The sequence below is a fragment of the Lepidochelys kempii genome, chromosome 8 (genome assembly GCF_965140265.1).
Source record: "Lepidochelys kempii isolate rLepKem1 chromosome 8, rLepKem1.hap2, whole genome shotgun sequence".
In the NCBI taxonomy this organism is placed as follows: domain Eukaryota; kingdom Metazoa; phylum Chordata; order Testudines; family Cheloniidae; genus Lepidochelys; species Lepidochelys kempii.
This window is the reverse complement of record NC_133263.1, coordinates 20,508,791-20,528,785: the sequence shown is the minus strand read 5'-3', so window position 1 is coordinate 20,528,785 and position 19,995 is coordinate 20,508,791. Positions and strand designations below refer to the sequence as shown.

Sequence of the window (19,995 nt, the reverse complement as noted above, 5' to 3'; positions counted from 1 at the left end):
ACCAGGGAAGGAGGCTCTGTATCCGCTTCCCATGCCCTGGGCCGACAGGGCGCGGCCACTAGAGGGCGGGGGTTGCGTTTTGATTTTGATCCCTCTACCTCCCCGTAGTTCGCAAGATGGCGGCGGCCGGGGACGTGCCCGTGAGGGTCTGTAACCAGGAGATTGTCAAATTCGACTTGGAGATTAAAGCGGCGGTGCAGGTACCGTCATCCGGAGCCCCCGGCCCCATTTCCTGCGCCCCTTCAGACACCAACCCCTCCACCCCGCCCGGCACCTTCCTGAAGAGGGGCCAGCGCCCCCTGGCCCCTGCCCAGTCCGGCTCCCTACTCTCCCGCCACCGCGCCCCCACCCCGGGGCAGATGGGTCGGTCTGTGTGTGGGGGGGGGGGTCACCCGGGGGCAGCTGGGCCCAGCGCCCGGCCCTCCCGCCCCAGCCGGGGGGGTCACCGCTGGGGAGTTCGCTCCGCGCCCGGCCCTCCCACCACACCCCTCCCAGTAGGTGGATGGCTCACCGCTGGCAGCTGAGCTCAGCCCGCTGCCCTCCTGCCACATCCAGGGCGGGTGTGTCGCCTCTGGGGAGTTGGCGCAGTGCCCTGACCTCTTCCCAGTCCAGACACCTCTCCCAAGGACTTGATCCTTCCCCGCCCACCACCTAGGGTCTTTGCAAACAGATACATGAGCGCATGTCTCTGTGAACCTCTCTGCCATGGTCATGTCCCTTGGAGGCTTTGGAGAGCTGGCATTTAGGAGCCTGCAGGTCTTATGTGGAAGGGAAGTAGAAATGTTAGTTTAATTCTCTGGTGCCTGGTCCTCAGATGTGCCCAGGCTAACTGATTTTCCCAAACTGTGCCAGTTCTGCCCCACTAAAAGGTTAATAGAGCATTTCAAAACCACTGCCTGTGTGTTTGTGCAGTGCCTAGTGCAATGGGCCCTGTGTCCCTGGTGAAAAACAAAACCAAACCATAATACTGATAATGTTCACATCAACCCCATCTTTAATCACATTGCAAACATTCACATTCCCCACAAATTGAAAAGTCCTACGTTTCTGCCTGTATGCCATTCAGCAGACACCCTTCTCAAAAATTAATTAAATAAATTAATAAGCAAATTAAATTACATTACCCATCAATGGCTTCTAACCTGTCTGTTATTTCTTTTAGGATATCAGTGATTGTCAAGGGCCCTTAAGTGTGCTTACAGAATTAAATGCCAGAGTAAAGGAAAAGTTTCAACATTTACGTCTCAGAATACAGGTGAGGCATAACATAACGACAAAAATGAGATGCTGGCAGGTAACAGTAACGGTGTTAATGGTGCTTCGTAATAGGGTTTGCCTGGGTTTTCTAGAGAAAGAGAAGTTTTATTTGCCTGTGTGTTAGGTAGAATGAAGGTTAAAATGTATCAGGGTGACACTGCAGTACTAGTATCTTGGAGCCATTTATAAACCGTAATATTGAGAATTTCTAATTGTTTATGTATTGAGCATAATAAGTAAAAATCGTTAATTCTGGGGTCTCATCCCACAAATATGTGTCTTGCAAGTATAGCTTCCTTCGCAATTGATGGAGTCTAAGATGACAAGTTCTGCAGAAATTAAATTTACTTTTAAAGGAAAAATTAAATTCCTAAACACTAGTTACAGTGGTAACCTTCCAAATGGGCTGATACTCATAGCTTTCTCTAAAATCAGAAGAGGAAAATTGGCATGATTCTTGTCACTTCCATTGTTGCCAATAGTCTGCTGAAAAGCAGCAGTGAAGTTAACCTGCCAGTCTACTTATTGCTCTGTGTTCTCTGGCTGATGTGAAAGTATGTTGACTCTTGTCTTGTTATTGGGGTCGTTCAAGAGCCAACTGGTTAGGATGCACATGACGAGTCATTCTAAACTAATCTAGATCCAAACCAAGGGTATCAGCAGTATCAAGTTAGTTATTCTCTCTGGTGGAGAAAAAAGTAATTATTGTAGATGGTGACAGCTTATGCTCAGATTTTAGTATGTCTGCTTTTATATTGAAGGAGCTTGAGCAGATGGCTAAGGAACGAGATAAAGAATCAGAGAAACAAGCTTTACTCCAAGAAGTAGAGAACCATAAAAAACAAATGCTCAGGTAGGTAAAGATGGTGACAGTATGTACGGACTCTTCATTTAATCGTACACACTTAGGATCTCAAAGCACTTTACAAAAGTGGGTGAGCTTCATTACCCTCATATTACAGATGGGGTCACCTAGGTCAGTGGTTTTCAAACTGTGGGTCGTGACCCAGTACTGGGTCATGGAATGTAAGGTATTGGGTCGTGGCAGCTCTGGTCAGCACTGCTGACTGGGCCATTGAAAGTCCCGTCAGTGGTGCTGCCCTGCTAAGACAGGCTAGTCCCTATCTCTTCTGACACCACGCTGCGCCCCAGAAGCGGCCAGCAGCAGGTCCGGCTCCGAGGCAGGAGGCCACAGGGCTCCGTGCACTGCCCCCATGCCGAGCACTAGCTCCGCACTCCCATTGGGCAGGAACTGCTTGCACACCTCTGCTTAGGAGCTGGACCTGTACGGACAGAATCCAATGCACCGCTACAGACTAGGGACCGAATGGCTAGGCAGCAGTTCTGCGGAAAAGGACCTAGGGGTGACAGTGGACGAGAAGCTGGATATGAGTCAGCAGTGTGCCCTTGTTGCCAAGAAGGCCAATGGCATTTTGGGATGTATAAGTAGGGGCATAGCGAGCAGATCGAGGGACGTGATCGTTCTCCTCTATTCGACATTGGTGAGGCCTCATCTGGAGTACTGTGTCCAGTTTTGGGCCCCACACTACAAGAAGGATGTGGATAAATTTGAGAGAGTCCAGTGAAGGGCAACAAAAACGATTAGGGGTCTAGAACACATGACTTATGAGGAGAGGCTGAGGGAGCTGGGATTGTTTAGCCTGCAGAAGAGAAGAATGAGGGGGGATTTGATAGCTGCTTTCAACTACCTGAAAGGGGGTTCCAAAGAGGATGGCTCTAGACTGTTCTCAATGGTAGCAGATGACAGAACGAGGAGTAATGGTCTCAAGTTGCAGTGGGGGAGGTTTAGATTGGATATTAGGAAAAACTTTTTCACTAAGAGGGTGGTGAAACACTGGAATGCGTTACCTAGGGAGGTGGTAGAATCTCCTTCCTTAGAGGTTTTTAAGGTCAGGCTTGACAAAGCCCTGGCTGGGATGATTTAACTGGGAATTGGTCCTGCTTCGAGCAGGGGGTTGGACTAGATGACCTTCTGGGGTCCCTTCCAACCCTGATATTCTATGATTCTATGACCTGCTGCTGGCCGCTTCCAGAGCGCAGCACAGTCTGCGGTGCCTGGACAGGTGGGAAGCCTGCCTCTGCACCCTGGCTGCGCCACTGACCGGGAGCCACCAGAGGTAAACCCGCACCCCAACCCTGAGCCCCACCCCTCATCCACAGCCCCATCCCAGACCCGGCACCCCCAGCCCAGAGCCCTGACCCCCTCCCACACCCCAAACCCCTGCCCAGAGCCCCCTCCCACACCTCAAACCTCTCATCCCCAGCTCTGTTGGGTCGCAGGAATCAACAATTTTCTTCAACTGGGGTGCCAGAAAAAAAGTTTGAAAACCACACCTAGGGGAAGTGACTTGCACAAGGTCACCGAGTAAATCAATGATAGAGTCAAAAATAGAATTCAGATCTCCTGAAGCACAGTCTCTTGTTCTAATCTCCGAGTTGTGTTTTATATATATATATTACCTTTCTGTCAAATAGAATTGTTTGAATAGTTATTCTTGACGACACTCAGAACAGGGATGGAATGTAATTAGATTTTCAACAGCTTGCACGATAATCTTCCTTGCCTTGCTCTCTAAACATACAGAAGAGGAGAAATGTATGAGGGAATGGGATATTTCTACTCTTAGCATGATGTAGAAGTAGATTTCAGAGTGGTAGCCGTGTTAGTCTGTATCAGCAAAAACAACAAGGAGTCCTTGTGGCACCTTAGAGACTGACAAATTTATTTGGGCATCAGCTTTCGTGGGCTAGAACCTACTTCATGCATCTGATGAATTGGGTTCTAGCCCACGAAAGCTTATGCCCAAATAAATTTGTTAGTCTCTAAGGTGCCACAACGACTGCTCGTTGCTTTTATGTAGAAGTAGTTCACATAATATATTTTACATGTTGATTGTTACTGGTAAGCAGGTGGGATGTTGTTGGGGTGTGGTATTTATTTGTGCCCAACTGCCTTGTATCTGGCTGGCACCTGAAAATCTTTCTAGCTTTGCGAACTGTCGCCATCATTCTAAAACATTGTACACTTGTGATTTCAGCAATCAGACAGCTTGGAGAAAGGCAAATCTAGCTTGCAAAATTGCTATAGACAACTCTGAGAAAGATGAACTGCTGCAAAGAGGAGACCCATTAAGACAAAGGTACTAAATCTTTCCTTTGTAATTAGAGAATTTAAACAATAGATGCTGTATCCAGTTATTCTAAAAAGAAATAGTAATACATTGTGTGTGTGTGTGTGTGTGTACTGTAAACTACATGGTTCCATTTAGAAAGTGGGTCCTTTTATTGACACCTATTACCTTCTGTGTAAATAAAGGTGTGGTTGATTTGTAATATTCAGTTAAACTGTACATTCTCCCACTTTTGTTAGGAAGGGGGAAACTGTTAAGACTGCTCCAAAGTTTGTGTGGTTTACATCAAGTGTATCATAGACATAAAGTACAAGTTACAAATCTGCCTGATATCATTATTTCACACCAAGAATTGGATTGTTTTATATAATTTGTGAATTAAACACTTGTCTTATTTAATCGGCGAGGAACATCAAACTGGGTATAAAAGGTAACAAAGCAGTGGCTTTAATCACTGTTTCCATATTGTGTCATGAAATAGTATATTTGTGGATCAGCATCTGATGACGCTTGGACCCCTTCTCTCAGCCACTGCCTAGTAACTGTCTCAGGGGCTGCTGCTCTAAAATTCAGTGACTTTGGGCTTTAGTGAGGATTTTGGGTGCACATTCAAATCAACTACCTCATTTGAATGAGCACATTAAAATAATGTGTTTATGTGCTTTGTACATCTGAAGGCGACTATGGTTGGTGCCAAATTCCAGCTCTAAACACCCTATTACTATCAGAAGCAGCAAGCATCAAACACCCCAGAGATGTGATTTTATTCCTTGCCATTTTATTTTTCCTTTCTTCCTTCAGAAAAACCACAAAGGAAAGCCTGGCAGAGAATGCAAGTAAAATTACAGAGAACCTGATGGGCATTAGCAGAATGATGTCTCAGCAGGTCCAGCAGAGTGAGGAGACCATGCATACGCTAGGTACAGATGCAACCCAAGTCTTTGGTTATGGATTATAAAAATTTGATTGAAATTAATAGGCAGCAGGTTTAAAACAACCAAAAGGAAGTACTTCTTCACACAACACACAGTCAGTCTGTGGAACTCATTGCCAGGGGATGTTATGAAGGCCAAAACTATCACAGAGTTCAAAAAAGAATTAGATAAGTTTGTGGAGGATAGGTCTATCAATGGCTGTTAGCCAGGGTGGTCAGGGATGCGATTCCATGCTCTGGGTGTCCCTAGCCTCTGATTGCCAGAAGCTCGGAGTGGACAACGGGATGGATGAGTTGATGATTGCCTGTTCTGTTCATTCCCTCTTAAGCAACAGGCATTGGCCACTGTTGGAAGACAGGATACTGGGCTAGATGGACATTTGGTCTGACCCAGTATGACTGTTCTTATGTATAGGATTATTGCACTAGTCTTTTGCCTCTGGAGACCTGGGTTCAGACCTGTTTTAAAGGAGAATGATGCTCTATTCCTAGAGGTGACTCTTCCAGGATAGAGTGAGGAAAATTGGCAGGGTGCAGTGGAAATTTGCACTGCGCTGCCCATGATGAACTTATTTTGCAGATACTTAGACGACTTCTGTTGCAGGACTTTCAGTCAGTACCTGTCACCAGAACTAACATTTTCACACAAAACAGAGAATAACAACTGGCTGTGGCTTGGAGTTATATTTCAGACCATCCTCCTGACTGGTGGCGAGTTTTGTAAAATCGTCTAAGAAAAAGAAGAAAGAGGAAGAAGCTGATTGGAGACTCTTGGTTCTGTGTAAAATCTTTTCTGTGATATGAGATCACTGACATTCCACAGCAAATTTGATGGCAAAGCAACAATGTCAGGGACAGTTTGTTTGCCATTATTTTATACTGTTTTCCTAGCATACATGGTGTCATATCAAAGAAATACAAAAATATGATGTGTGGGTGTGTCTGTATAAATAGAGACATACCCACACATAGAAGGAAGTTTAACATGGATACAAGATACCCAGCCCTCCAGCTGGGTTGACTAAGGCAGGACGAGATCAAGTGATTTGTACCCAAGGTCACATGCTGTGTCAGTAATGCATCTAGGACTAGGAACCCAGGACTTGGCCAGCTCTTTCCTTTAGATCCTAGAACAATAAATCAAGTGGGCTGTCAAAATTGGTGATTCATGAACCATTTAGAAGTCGGATGTGTGCCAGCTGGGCCTCTTATATTTGCTGTGCTTGGAGAGAGAAAGAAAGAGAGTGGGATTTAAAGGATAGGTTAGATAATGCAACTTTCTCTCCCTCACTATCTACCCCCATCTGGAGATGGCAGCTGTGCACAGTTCCTGCACACAGAAAAAGTATGTTTCTTTTCCTTTTAAATAAGACAGATTTGGCAGTCACTCTGTCACCCATTTTCTGGCTGAATAGTGCTTACAGTTTGTCATGGGAGGAGCTATCAAAGATTGTCTGCTGTGAGAAAACCAGCTGTGGATTTTGAGTCTGTAGTTAGAATTTTAACATCTAAAAAATAACAGTCCTTTTTCCAGTATTTGATTGTGGAGCAAGGAAGCCATGCTTTGTCACTAACCATGGGAAACAACAACTATTTTCCCTTTGCCACTTGGATAAAGGACCTTTCTTTAAGGATGGGACATCAGAGTTTGTGATATGATGGATTATGATATTTCTTTCATAAGATATTGCATGCTCATATGAGTGAACAGCACATTTGAAGTTTGACCTTTCTTTATTCATTTAGCTCTGTACAAATTCAGCTGCATTTTCTCAGCTACAGGATGTGGATTGTGCAAGAAAATGGAGACTCGGGCTTCTGCTTTTCATTATTTAGTAATATGAAGAGAGAATTGTTTTGCAAAAACACAAACTAAAAAGCTCCTGTATGCCATGTCATTATTTTGTTGTATTCTGAAACAAACTCTTTGTTCAATGGAGTCCAGCTAATACCCTCACCCTAAGATTAGAATTTTTACAGAGAAATTGTACATTTTTAAAAAAGAAAGCCAAATGTTAAAATGTTTGGAAGTGAACCATTAAGGGATCTGTTGAGGCCCTGACTGCTTCATCACTCTTCCTGACTTTCATCGAATTACTGTCCTGGCTCAGAGGGACACTTCTAGTGGTGAGAGAGCACTTTGGTTTCCATGACCATACTCAGATGCTGGCCTACACTGAAGTTGCCAGTAATGGTGCCAGTTGTGATGGCAGTTTCTCTCTAGTAAGAATGGAGCTGAATCCACCAAACTTGTTTCACACAGACCTCAAAAGGCAATGACTTCTGTTCACAGGTGACCTGAACTAGATTTGATGATCCAGTAATCTAAGCATGAATGGTCCTGCATCCTGTTACCAGATCTGCAAACCATCCAGCCCTCCTAGTTTCTTTTGCTTTGTGTTTTTTTCCAAGGCATATTAGGGCTCCTGTGTGGTGAAAGATTCTGCAGGAACATGATCTGCATTGATGTTACCGCTAGTCAGACTAACCCGTGGGGGTGAAACTATATGTAATTTCCTTTATGCATGTTTCCATTGTAAGATGCTTTGAAGCACACTCAGCTGAAACTTTACACTTTCTCATTTCAGCCAATTCTTCACGAACCATCCTGGATGCGAATGAGGAATTTAAGTCCATGTCGGGGACAATACAGTTGGGGCGAAAGCTCATTACAAAGTACAACCGCAGAGAACTGACGGATAAGCTGCTCATTTTTCTCGCCCTGGCCTTATTTTTGGCCACTGTGCTCTACATCCTGAAAAAGAGACTCTTTCCATTTTTGTAAAATTCCAAAGCACATGGACCACCAAATATTATGAAAGACCAGAAAGAGAGATGGGGTAATAATAATAAGGGTCGGTGTAACTGGTTTCCAGCACTGTTCTAGCTGAAAGAGGGTTAGAGCAGACAGGTCTTTATATGGTATAAATGGAGTACAATACCTGGCTAAGATATCAAGCAAGCTTGCTCGCACAGATAGGGGCCGTAGCAGAAAGAATGAGGTGGACAGAAGTAACACCCTGGTCTCTGCTGGCTTGGGGAAACAGAGAAGCAGTTGGTGATCATGGCAGGTGCTAGTCTTAATTTTCAACCCTTCTCCCATCTCAGCATGAAATGACCTGTTACTTAACAGTCTGATCAGGAGGTGCCTTATCAGCTGCATGTAAGATGATGAGGAATGTGAGGAGAGAAAAGAGGATGGAAGCAAATAAAAAAAACCCAAACTTAGATACATTCCTTTAATAAACTATTTATAGTGTCTGCGTAAATTGAGTCTTATTTAAACGGAGGAATTACACCTGTATTGAAGGAACCGAATTGTATATACAAGGTCTGTCTTACTTTAAAACTGAATCTGCCTTTGACTTACAAAGATGGCTGCTGCAGGAATGAAATTAAATAAGTAGCTTTAGAATGAAAACTGTCATGCCACCTTTTCACAAGGCGAGTTCCAAATGTAGTCTTATAATATGGGAAATACATCTTGTGCCTTCTTGAGGCCAAAGTTACTGTGTTTCTTTGAGAATGTAGTTCAGATATATTCTGTGGCTTCCTTTCAGGTCTGCACTTGGAGGACTCCAGTTGATATTTGAGTAGAAAGGCCCATTTGCCTTGATTCAGCACAGCTTTGTGATGCTGACATTTCCTCACTGCTGGATAGAGAATTCCTGCCATACTGTTAGTGTAAGAGGCATAGGAATGTATTTCATATGATCAATTCCTAAGGAGTACTGTGAAGTTACAGAAAAGGGATTTCAGTTGGGGATACAAAAAGAACTTAGAAAAACCATAGCAAAAAATTATACATTTCTTAACATGAACCCTAGAGATCGCTTGGAGTAGATCTTTGGTCATCATTACATCTCTTGAAATTTGAAAAAGAATTTTGTATTGATCAAAAGACCAAAGCAAAAACAAGTCTCTATTATAGCTCTTCTTACTGGTGCAATATTTTATTAAAAGCACATTGTCAAGGAAATTTTTCTGTAGTCTTTTGTCTTAGTTTCCCTTTATACATTTCCTCTTAATATTTACATCTTCAGAGTGCTGGCAACTTGTACATTTTCAAATGTTTCTTCCTTCCTCCTATAGTTTGACCTTTTTTGATTGGCAAACTTGAGTTGCCTTCCCCTCCCCTGTGTTTTGAATGAAATAACAATAAACGTGTTTGTTTGGTTTAACAGCACCATTATCAATATGCAGTACTCTGTGTAGCACCTTCTTATACCGAAAGAACTGTGAGCTGAACCTTCAACTGATGTCTGTGTAGCTCTAGGAAAAATATTTAACTGCTGCCTTAGCACCAGTAGGAACACCTGAAATGCTGGGTTTGTGCGGGGGTGTCTAAAACTGGTGGCTATTATAAAAAAAAAATCAGTTGTTTAGAAGTTAAGTTAAATAAAAAACAAGGCCCTTCTAAATAGAATCCAGATGATACTTCCAGTTACATTTCAGTATTTTAGAGGATATCAGATTTTTGGCTAGACATCCCTTTAAAGGTTAGGTTCCATTTGGGAAAGAGGAAGTGGCACTAACTCCTCAAGGTGGTCCTGTCTTGTAAAATTCCCTTATTAGATCTTATCAGGTGGCATAATTCCCCCTTTTTGCCATCTGTCGACATGGGTTTGAGTTTAAGAAGTAGGATGTAATGAGGGTGGACCAAAGTATATTATTATGATTTAAGCCAATGCCTATACACAGTTGCCATGGTGAGCAGGTACTGCCAACAGGGTATAGGAGCTATAATCTTTCATCAGCAGCTCTGAAAATAGAGGCCTCTAGGTGATGAGTTGAAAGAGCTGTTGCCAGTCCTTCATAGGGAGAAAAAGAAGTGATAACTATGCCAGCAGCTCTCCTGTTACATCCAGCAGAGGGCAGTAGTGCGTGCACATATAATGACAGGTTTCAGAGTAACAGCCGTGTTAGTCTGTATTCGCAAAAAGAAAAGGAGGACTTGTGGCACCTTAGAGACTAACCAATTTATTAGAGCATAAGCTTTCGTGAGCTACAGCTCACTTCTTCAGATGCATATCGTGGAAACTGCAGCAGGCTTTATATATACACAGAGAATATGAAACAATACCTATTCCCACCCCACTGTCCTGCTGGTAATAGCTTATCTAAAGTGATTTCCAGCACAAATCCAGGTTTTCTCACCCTCCACCCCCCCACACAAATTCACTCTCCTGCTGGTGATAGCCCATCCAAAGTGATAACTCTTTACACAATGTGCATGACAATTAAGCTGGGCTATTTCCTGCATAAATCCAGGTTCTCACATCCCCCCCACCCCCATACACACACAAACTCACTCTCCTGCTGGTAATAGCTCATCCAAACTGACCACTCTTCAAGTTAAAATCCAAGTTAAACCAGAACATCTGGGGGGGGGGGGTAGGAAAAAACAAGAGGAAACAGGCTACCTTGCATAATGACTTAGCCACTCCAAGTCTCTATTTAAGCCTAAATTAATAGTATCCAATTTGCAAATGAATTCCAATTCAGCAGTTTCTCGCTGGAGTCTGGATTTGAAGTTTTTTTGTTTTAAGATAGCGACCTTCATGTCTGTGATCGCGTGACCAGAGAGATTGAAGTGTTCTCCGACTGGTTTATGAATGTTATAATTCTTGACATCTGATTTGTGTCCATTTATTCTTTTACGTAGAGACTGTCCAGTTTGACCAATGTACATGGCAGAGGGGCATTGCTGGCACATGATGGCATATATCACATTGGTGGATGTGCAGGTCCTGCACATCCACCAATGTGATATATGCCATCATGTGCCAGCAATGCCCCTCTGCCATGTACATTGGTCAAACTGGACAGTCTCTACGTAAAAGAATAAATGGACACAAATCAGATGTCAAGAATTATAACATTCATAAACCAGTCGGAGAACACTTCAATCTCTCTGGTCACGCGATCACAGACATGAAGGTCGCTATCTTAAAACAAAAAAACTTCAAATCCAGACTCCAGCGAAAAACTGCTGAATTGGAATTCATTTGCAAATTGGATACTATTAATTTAGGCTTAAATAGAGACTTGGAGTGGCTAAGTCATTATGCAAGGTAGCCTGTTTCCTCTTGTTTTTTCCTACCCCCCCCCCCCAGATGTTCTGGTTTAACTTGGATTTTAACTTGAAGAGTGGTCAGTTTGGATGAGCTATTACCAGCAGGAGAGTGAGTTTGTGTGTGTATGGGGGTGGGGGGGATGTGAGAACCTGGATTTATGCAGGAAATAGCCCAGCTTAATTGTCATGCACATTGTGTAAAGAGTTATCACTTTGGATGGGCTATCACCAGCAGGAGAGTGAATTTGTGTGGGGGGGTGGAGGGTGAGAAAACCTGGATTTGTGCTGGAAATCACTTTAGATAAGCTATTACCAGCAGGACAGTGGGGTGGGAATAGGTATTGTTTCATATTCTCTGTGTATATATAAAGCCTGCTGCAGTTTCCACGATATGCATCTGAAGAAGTGAGCTGTAGCTCACGAAAGCTTATGCTCTAATAAATTGGTTAGTCTCTAAGGTGCCACAAGTCCTCCTTTTCTTTTCACATATAATGAGCCTTTCTTAAGAGGGGAATCATGAACTGTTTTTCATCCAGTCAGATCCTTTCTGTCTCTTATCCAGGCATTTATACACCATCCATCTATCTAGTGTATGGTTTTTTATATTATTCCTTACTGGGGTAGTTGACTTGAAGCTTCCCAACTATAACTGCATCCTAGGGAACCCAAAGTTTAGAACAAAGTGATGGTAAGAATGTTCCATTCCTGAATAAAGGAGAAAATTCTTCATTTTCATCACAATTAGATGTATTTTTTTTATACCGTAAATAGTTAAAAGTACCATAAGGCTGCTTTTATATGTTTTATTAAAGGAGTTCTCATGAGCAGATTGAGGTTTGGTTCTTTTGGGCAGTAAAGGAAAGCATGAACTATTGTATTCTGTATGTAGAAGCATCAAAAATGTATACAACATCACAACTAAATGAAAGTGGTCTCTGTCCTTGACATTGAAAAGCACTGCTTAAATATAGTATGTTCTAGTTGATCCTCTGTGCTGCAGAGTGTCTGACTTCTGAATTAGTAATGCATTACCATCTTATATACATTTAAAGAAGTCAAAAGAATTCTCCCTTCCAGCCTGCTAAATTTCTGGACCAGCTGTAGCAGTTTTGCTTTATTGATTTGACTTGCTTTGGGAGAAATGGTCTCGTGTTCTAAAAGCACAGTGTCTGCAGGTGGTCAAACGTTACAGCTGATTCAATGTTTCCTTCCTAATGTGAGAGCAGTATAAAAATAGATCGCTCTTAATCTCTGAGTTAGTGGAATGCTGAGCAGACAGTAGAGCCATGCTGTAAGTAATGATGGAGTGCAACTGTCCCTGCAGGAAGTTTGTGGTTTATCTGCTTTGCCCTCTCAGTACAGAAGATAAATGTTTCTTATAAAAGAAATGGCCTCCGCAGGGCACTGTGGGATTCAATAACTTCTGTTTTATAAGGAGTTCAGACTTTCCTGATGGAGATTGAAAATGTAGCAATTTAGTAAAAATCCATTGTTAAATGCATCTTTTCCTGTTTCTCTGTTGGCTTTGTGACTTAATATTACTGAGTTATAGATCCCAGAAGTAGGTAACTAGAATATCATAGGAATAAAAAAATGGCCGACTCTACAATTATGAGCCCTTTCCATGACATTAGCTTTCATTTTTAAAAAAAGTTTCTATTCTTTTTTTACTGTGAAAATAGTGGCCCTCCCTCTGTAAATCAGTATTAGATTTGTAGTCCCCAGAAACAGGGGGATTTATACTAGTGCAAAATGGTCATACGGCAGCCATGAACTAGACCCTTTGAGAGAGAGTGAGCTAGCACATGATCTGCCCTTTGCCCCAAGTCTTCTCCTGTTATGCCATTCCCTCATTGCTTGATTTCCAAGAACTTTTATTCTACAGACCATCAAGAATGGTGCCAGACCACTAATGGACTACAAACTATACAATAAGAATATTATTGATGTAATATTAAGGTGGAATGTAATGCTCTCCAGAAGTGTGGAATGAAGTCATTATATTCCAAATCATCACAATTTAGGTGATAATTAGAGGAGGCCTTTCCGCAGTAACAAACCTATGGAACAGCTCAGCTTTGGCTTCCCCAAAGGCTATGACTAGAACAATGATACTCAAGACAGTGAAAATTAAATCCTTTTGGGGACATAAAATGTGATTTACTTATGCACTGTACATGGCACCTAGGTACTATGGTGGGCACTTAGCATTACAAAAATAAAGAGATATATGTAATAGAAATGGGTCAGATGCACTCCTGTAATTTAGACTGTCTGCCACAAGATGTGTATCAGTCACTGTAAGCTGGCAGCATGACTTACTGTAGTCAAGCTTTTTCTTCAAGAAACAGTGTTTCTGATAAGAAATTGAAGCCAGTTAACCTGAGCAAAAGCTAAATAGAAAAGCTCCCTAGAGTTTAACCCACTCCTTTGGCCCTGGCTATGGAGGCCTATCTATCCAAAAGCATTGTCTTTCCTCAGTGTAACAGGGTGGCTTGTGATTGGGCTGAAGAGTCTGGGGCTAAGCCAGCCCTTACTACAAGATGAGACTGAGAGGAATCAGGAGATTCTAACTGAAAAGACAGGGCAGGGGTGTGGCTGAGAGAGGGTTGTTGAGGCTGCCCCAGGTAGAAAGTTCCGGGATGTTCAGGAAACAGAAACCTGAGGAGATGTAGCTAGCAAGCACAGGCGTAGTTTGACTTCCATATTTGGGGGAGGGGGGTGGCTCCAGTCCAGCCAACGGGGCAGTGTATGGGGGAGGAGGGGAAATTCTGTTCCGGCCCACAGGGGCACCATTTCAGATTTTCAGGGGAGGGAATCAACTTTAGCTATGATTCCAGGAGCTACTGAAGCAACTGAATACTGTATTTTTGTATTTTTATTTTTGCAGATAACTTAGAAATTATCTGGCAGGAGCACTGTGTCTAATTCCTATCTCAAGAAAGAAAATTGAATAAATATTAGACCCACTCAGCTCTAATACTAACATGGTCTGACATCTTGTGGCAAATCACTTAAGGGACACTGGTTTGGTTTAAAATTGTAATGTATATTCTCTCTCAGATACTCTTACTAAAGTCAAAAGGGACCATCGTGATTGTCTAGGCTGACCTACTGCATGTTGCAGGCCACAGAACATCACCCACTCACTCCTGTAATAGACCCCTAACCTCTGGCTGAGTTACTGAATTCCTCAAATCATGGTTTAAAGACTTCAAGTTAGAGAATTCACCATTTACACTAGTTTAAACCTGGAAGTGACCCATGCCCCATTCTTCAGAGGAAGCGGAAAACCACCAGGGTCTCCACCAATCTGACCCAGGGGAAAATTCCTTTCTGAACACTAATATGGTGATCAGCAAGACCCTGAGCATGTGGACAAGATCCACCAGGAAGATACCTGGGAAAGAATGCTCTGTAGTAGCTCAGAGCCCTCCCTATCTAGTGTCTCATCTCTAGCTATTTGGGATTTTGGCTACAGGCAGTTGCCGATGAGCCATTGTAGGCAGTCCTGTCATACCATCCCCTCCATAAACTTATCAAACTCAGTCTTGAAGACAGTTAGGTTTTTTGCCCCCTCTGCTCCTCTTGGGAGGCTTCTCCAGAATTTCACTCTCTGATGGTTAGAAACCTTCACCTAATTTCAAGCCTAAACTTGTTGATGGCAACTTTATATCCATTTGTTCTGGGGTCCACATTGGTACTTATTTAAGTCCTCTCCCTCCTTGGTATTTATCCCTCTGATACATTTATAGAGGGCAATCATATCTCCCCTCAGCCTTATTTTGGTTAGGCTAAACAAGCCAAGCTCTTCGAGTCTACTCCCATAAGGCAGGTTTTTTCATTCCTCAGATCATCCTAGTGGCCCTTATCTGCACCTGTTCCAGTTTGAATTCCTCTTTCTTAAACATGGGAGACCAAAATTTCACACAGTGCAACCTCCAGATGAGGTCTCCCCAGTGCCTTGTATAATGGTACTAACACTTCCCTGTCTCTACCAGAAATACCTCACCTGATGCACCCCAGGACCGTGTTAGCCTTTTTCAGAGCCACATCACACTGATGGCTCATAGTCATCCTGTGATCAACCAGTATACCCAGATCTTCCTTCTCTGCATCCGATGAAGTGAGCTGTAGCTCACGAAAGCTTATGCTCAAATAAATTTGTTAGTCTCTAAGGTGCCACTAGTAATCCTTTTCTTCCTCCTCTTCTGTCACTTCCAACTAATAAAACCCCATCTTACAGCAAAAATTCTTCTTGTTAGTCCCTAAATGCATGACCTTGCACTTTGCACTATTAAATACTCTATCATCCCATTTCTATCATTCCAGTTTACAAGTTCATCCAGATCTTCTTGTATGATATTCTGGTCTTCCTCCATATTGGCAATACCTCCCAACTTTGTGTCATCTGCAAATGTTATTAGCACACTCCTACTTTTTGTGCCAAGGTCAGTAATAAAAATGTTAAATAAGATTGGTCCCAAGACTGACCCTTGAGGAACTCCACTAGTAACGTCCCTCTAGCTTGACAGTTCACCTTTCAGTATGATCCATTGCAGTCTCTCCTTCAACCAGTTCCTTATCCACCTTTCAGTTCTCATATTAATCCCCATCTTCTCCAATTTAACTAATAATTTCTCATGTGAAACAGTAACAAATGCCTTACTGATATCCAGGTAGATTAGATCTACTACATTTCCTTTGTCTAAAAAATCAGTTATCCTCTCAAAAAAAGATATTAGTAACCTCTTGAATCCAACAATTGTAGAAAAATCTACAATTACTTTCTATCATTTAGGCTACTTACTTTTTGATGAAGTGAGCTGTAGCTAACGAAAGCTTATGCTCAAATAAATTTGTTAGTCTCTAAGGTGCCACAAGTATTCCTTTTCTTTTTGTGGATACAGACTAACACGGCTGCTACTCTGAAACCTTACTTTTTGCAGTTCACCAAGCTTGGAACAGATCATTTAACTTTAGGAAACATCCTAACAGCCCTTTCTTATCTTAATCGCCTGTTAATCGCTCTGTTTTCGGACTCCCTGCCTTAGGGGTCCAAGCTGGGAGAAGTCTCCTCTGCAGAACTCATTACATTGCACACTCAGGCTGCCTGCCTGACACTTGCAGTTTGCAGGGGGAGGGTGTAATGCCCCTCCTTGCCCCTTGCCCCCAAAACACCATCCATGCTAGCAAGTATGGCTCCTGCAGAAACATTGAACTATGACCCAGGTCTGAGGAAGAGGGCTGGAAACCCCCCAATTAAGGGGAGAGAGAAAGAGCGAGACCCTGAACTGGTGTTGGGGTCTGGAGGGTCCAGTGCACCTGAGGACTAAATAAATTAGAGTCTGGGTGGGGAATGTTTTAATTTTCCTTTGGACTGCGTGAAGTTTGTTTAAGGAGACCTGTGAAGGAGAAAACAAAGGTGGGGTACCGCAGAGGTACCCCTGGCCACAAGGGATGCTTGGGAGGCAATAAGCCCCCACACCACAGTGCATTGTCTCCCAAGCCTTTCTTATGCACACCTGTGCAAGAGGAGGGGGAAACTGAGTTGAGATTAAACCCTTGTTCATGAGGGGCTTGATAGCACCTACACCCCGTCAGAGCATTTATTTATATAGTGCTACCTGTGTGATCAGTGCTTCATAGATGACTAAGAAGACATGATCTCTGGCCAGAAAAGAGTAAGGTGACAAGGTACAGACTGGATGAAGACAACAAAAAGTCATGGGAGTTACTATTGGGATTTTAGACCGGTGTCTTGATAGCAACGTGATTTTTATTTTGTTTGCATTGTTCTGTCTAATAATGCCTCACCTCAGTGAGGTCTACAGTCCAAGAAGATATAAGTATTGCAGGTATCTCCGGGCTCCTTTATTAGCAAAAACAATGTTTGAAGCTAATTAATTGTCAAGCACGCACAGTATTGTAAATGATTATTGACCAAAAGCTGCAGTTTCATTTAGAGCTGTGTTCTGCTCTCCTTTCCCCAGTATGCCTATCAGAGGGAAATCCTAATTCAAGGACAGCTGTACCTGTGACTTCTGAGCAGGGGTCCATAACATCCTTAATTTCTTCTCCCACATTGATACATTGTAACAACTTGGGCAGTTGCAGGGTCAGGAGTGAAATATCTGGGAATTTCAATGCATATTTTGCTCCAAATGTTGAGGATTTCTGGACTTTTTCTAATTCTACAAGCTCATACATGTGGGCTGATCCTTGCTCCCATGCAGAGCCTAAATTAACTTCAGCGGGGCTCACAGGCAGACTACTACAGTTGAGATTGGTGCTGAAGAGAAGGCTGTGTACAGAGGGATGTATCCAAAGGGAAACTGCATGTCCTAGGACACTGAAATAGCTCTTTCTGAACCACTTCTGAAAATCTGTGTTTCCTTGAGGGGAGGAGTGTACTTCGAATGGCTTCCTAGGAGACTGCAATTCTATTGAATTAGAATCTGGAGGAAATAAATAGAAACAGTTCCAGTGTAGCTATGCTGAAGAGCCTGAGGTTTTACTTGATTTGTAAAATCACTGCGTCTGAAGCATTATTTGACTTCAGTTATAGAGCAGACTGATATAAAAACAGTGTAGGGATAACTCTGTGAATGGGAGAGAATAAATTATGTGGAAATTGAATATGATATTTAAACAAATTGAAGGAAAAAATCTAGGTGCATATTTGAAAGGTTTTTAAATGCTTTCCACATAATGGGCTTTACCAGAATGGAATGGTGAATTCATAGCTTGAAAACTTTTTAAAATGTCATCACTAAATGTGTGCGGCTGCTATCGCATGCCAAGTGGCCTAGAGACACATGCTAGCAGGAAGAGGGCTAGGCAAGTCAGGCTGGAATCTTTGGGGGCTGAGAATATCCAGGGTGCATGTGCATACTTGTCTGCAAATATGCAGAACTCCTTTTCAAGAGAGAGGAACGGTCAATCCAGCATGTTGCTTTGCCTTCATTTTTTGTTGCCTGAGATCCCCCAAATGGAAAAAAAATCTGGCAAATACAGGTTATGCAGGATCTTTAAAATTCTTTGTAGCCGTAGAGTGCACCCAGCCATTAATCTTTTTGAATAATTTCTAGCTGAATTTTTACCAAGTTTCTAGTTCTTGTGAGCTACTATGTAACCATTCATTCATTCATTCATAGAATTGTCTGTGCAATGAGCCAAATACATTGTAAACCCAAGGTGGCATCTGCAATAATGGTCATTTGGAGGTGATTAGAGATATAAGCATCAGGGGTTAAATACTGAGACTTCCTTCTAATCTTTGTGGGATTGAGGCAGCCCTTCATCCTTCTCAGGTAGGTTAGATAGATAGGAAACTCCTAAAGAAGAGAGCTTCAACTTTCAGTTCATATCCCAGGACACTTACAATAAATGTGTGTGTTCTCCACTGTCCTTGGTCAACATTTCCCTTTACCCCAGTGTTGACATTTGTTGGTGTCACCCTGGCTGCTACTGCTGGGTGGCTGCATACCAGTCGTAGGGAGGGGTTTGTTATATATTCAGTAGTTGCCCATGAGCCCGAGTAGTTAGCTAGTATTTAGGGCTTTGCTGGGTTGCTTCCATTGATGAGAAATTTTATAAGTGCCAGATGTGTCTTTGGTGAAATCCTAATTATTTACAAAGAATGTGCACAAAGTCCTGTTTCTCTGAATACAATAGCAGCAACAGCATGCTGTTTCCTGCCCGTAGTTTACAACCCTGTCTTTCCAAAGAGTCCTGTGCCCCAAGATGTTTTTTCTTTGCGCTCTCTCAGAACCATGCTTACAACTGCTTCTCTTTCTGCCTCTGACGTATGTAGACACAGAAAGCTGCAACCAGTTAATGCCCCAGCTCCTGCACTTGCAATCAGTCCACAGGGAAAACTGTTGGCTCACGTAGTATAGCTTCTGCTCAGAGTTGGCTAGTGCTTTGGGTAGTGGCTTCTATTATTTCACGTCTCTCAACACAAAGGGGCACTTAATTGCTCATTCTTTTAGCCTGAATGAAGGTGTTTAATATACCCACTGACCCTACCCAGGTCTGTTATTGATGGAAACCGTTAACACCATCCAACATAACTACATCTATAAAATTATAGTTTGTAAGCTATTTTTTAATCCTTTCAATTGAAAGGTGCTACATGCTTGCAAAATACTATATTTAGAAGCTTAGCAACATATCTATAAGAGTGGAAGAAGCTGTTCTTCTCATGTATCTCCAGAACTGCATGATCCACACCAGCTACCCTGTCTGCTTTAGGCTATAGTTCAAGGATGTTGGTTATAACCAATGAAGCCCTCAATCAACCTTGCAAAAATATCATGAAAATGGGTCTTTACCACAATAATGATTTTTTAAAAATTATTTTATACTCACCCATTTAAAAACAAAAAAACAACTCAACCAGAGCAAATGGTGGAGTAGAATTTAGTGAGGTTGCCTTAACTGTTCTGGGACAGCCCGATTACCTGACAGAGACCCTCAGCATTATTCTCCTGGTTGGTTTCAGGTTTAATCTCCCCATAGCATGCACAGGGAGATGTCAGTGCAGGGCCCACACCTCTGAAAAATGCTCCCTC

General features: G+C 42.6%; 1 protein-coding gene across 1 annotated transcript; it reads left to right on the top strand.

The window, feature by feature from the left end:
* Nucleotides 1-28: 28 nt before the first annotated feature.
* BNIP1 (BCL2 interacting protein 1) lies at nucleotides 29-9,322 on the top strand. The gene is made up of 6 exons (XM_073355796.1): nucleotides 29-200; nucleotides 1,163-1,255; nucleotides 2,019-2,110; nucleotides 4,317-4,418; nucleotides 5,211-5,329; nucleotides 7,932-9,322. Exons 1-6 carry the CDS (start codon nucleotides 117-119, stop codon nucleotides 8,126-8,128), a joined length of 687 nt encoding a protein of 228 aa, XP_073211897.1. The 5' UTR covers nucleotides 29-116; the 3' UTR covers nucleotides 8,129-9,322.
* The last annotated feature ends 10,673 nt before the right edge of the window (nucleotides 9,323-19,995 follow it).

Excerpts from the sequence above, each read along its gene's own strand:
- BNIP1 (XM_073355796.1), top strand. The coding sequence starts at position 117 with ATGGCGGCGGCCGGGGACGTGCCCGTGAGGGTCTGTAACCAGGAGATT. Across the intron at positions 2,111-4,316 it reads CATAAAAAACAAATGCTCAG|CAATCAGACAGCTTGGAGAA; the intron begins GTAGGTAAAGAT and ends TTGTGATTTCAG. Across the intron at positions 4,419-5,210 it reads GGAGACCCATTAAGACAAAG|AAAAACCACAAAGGAAAGCC; the intron begins GTACTAAATCTT and ends TTCTTCCTTCAG.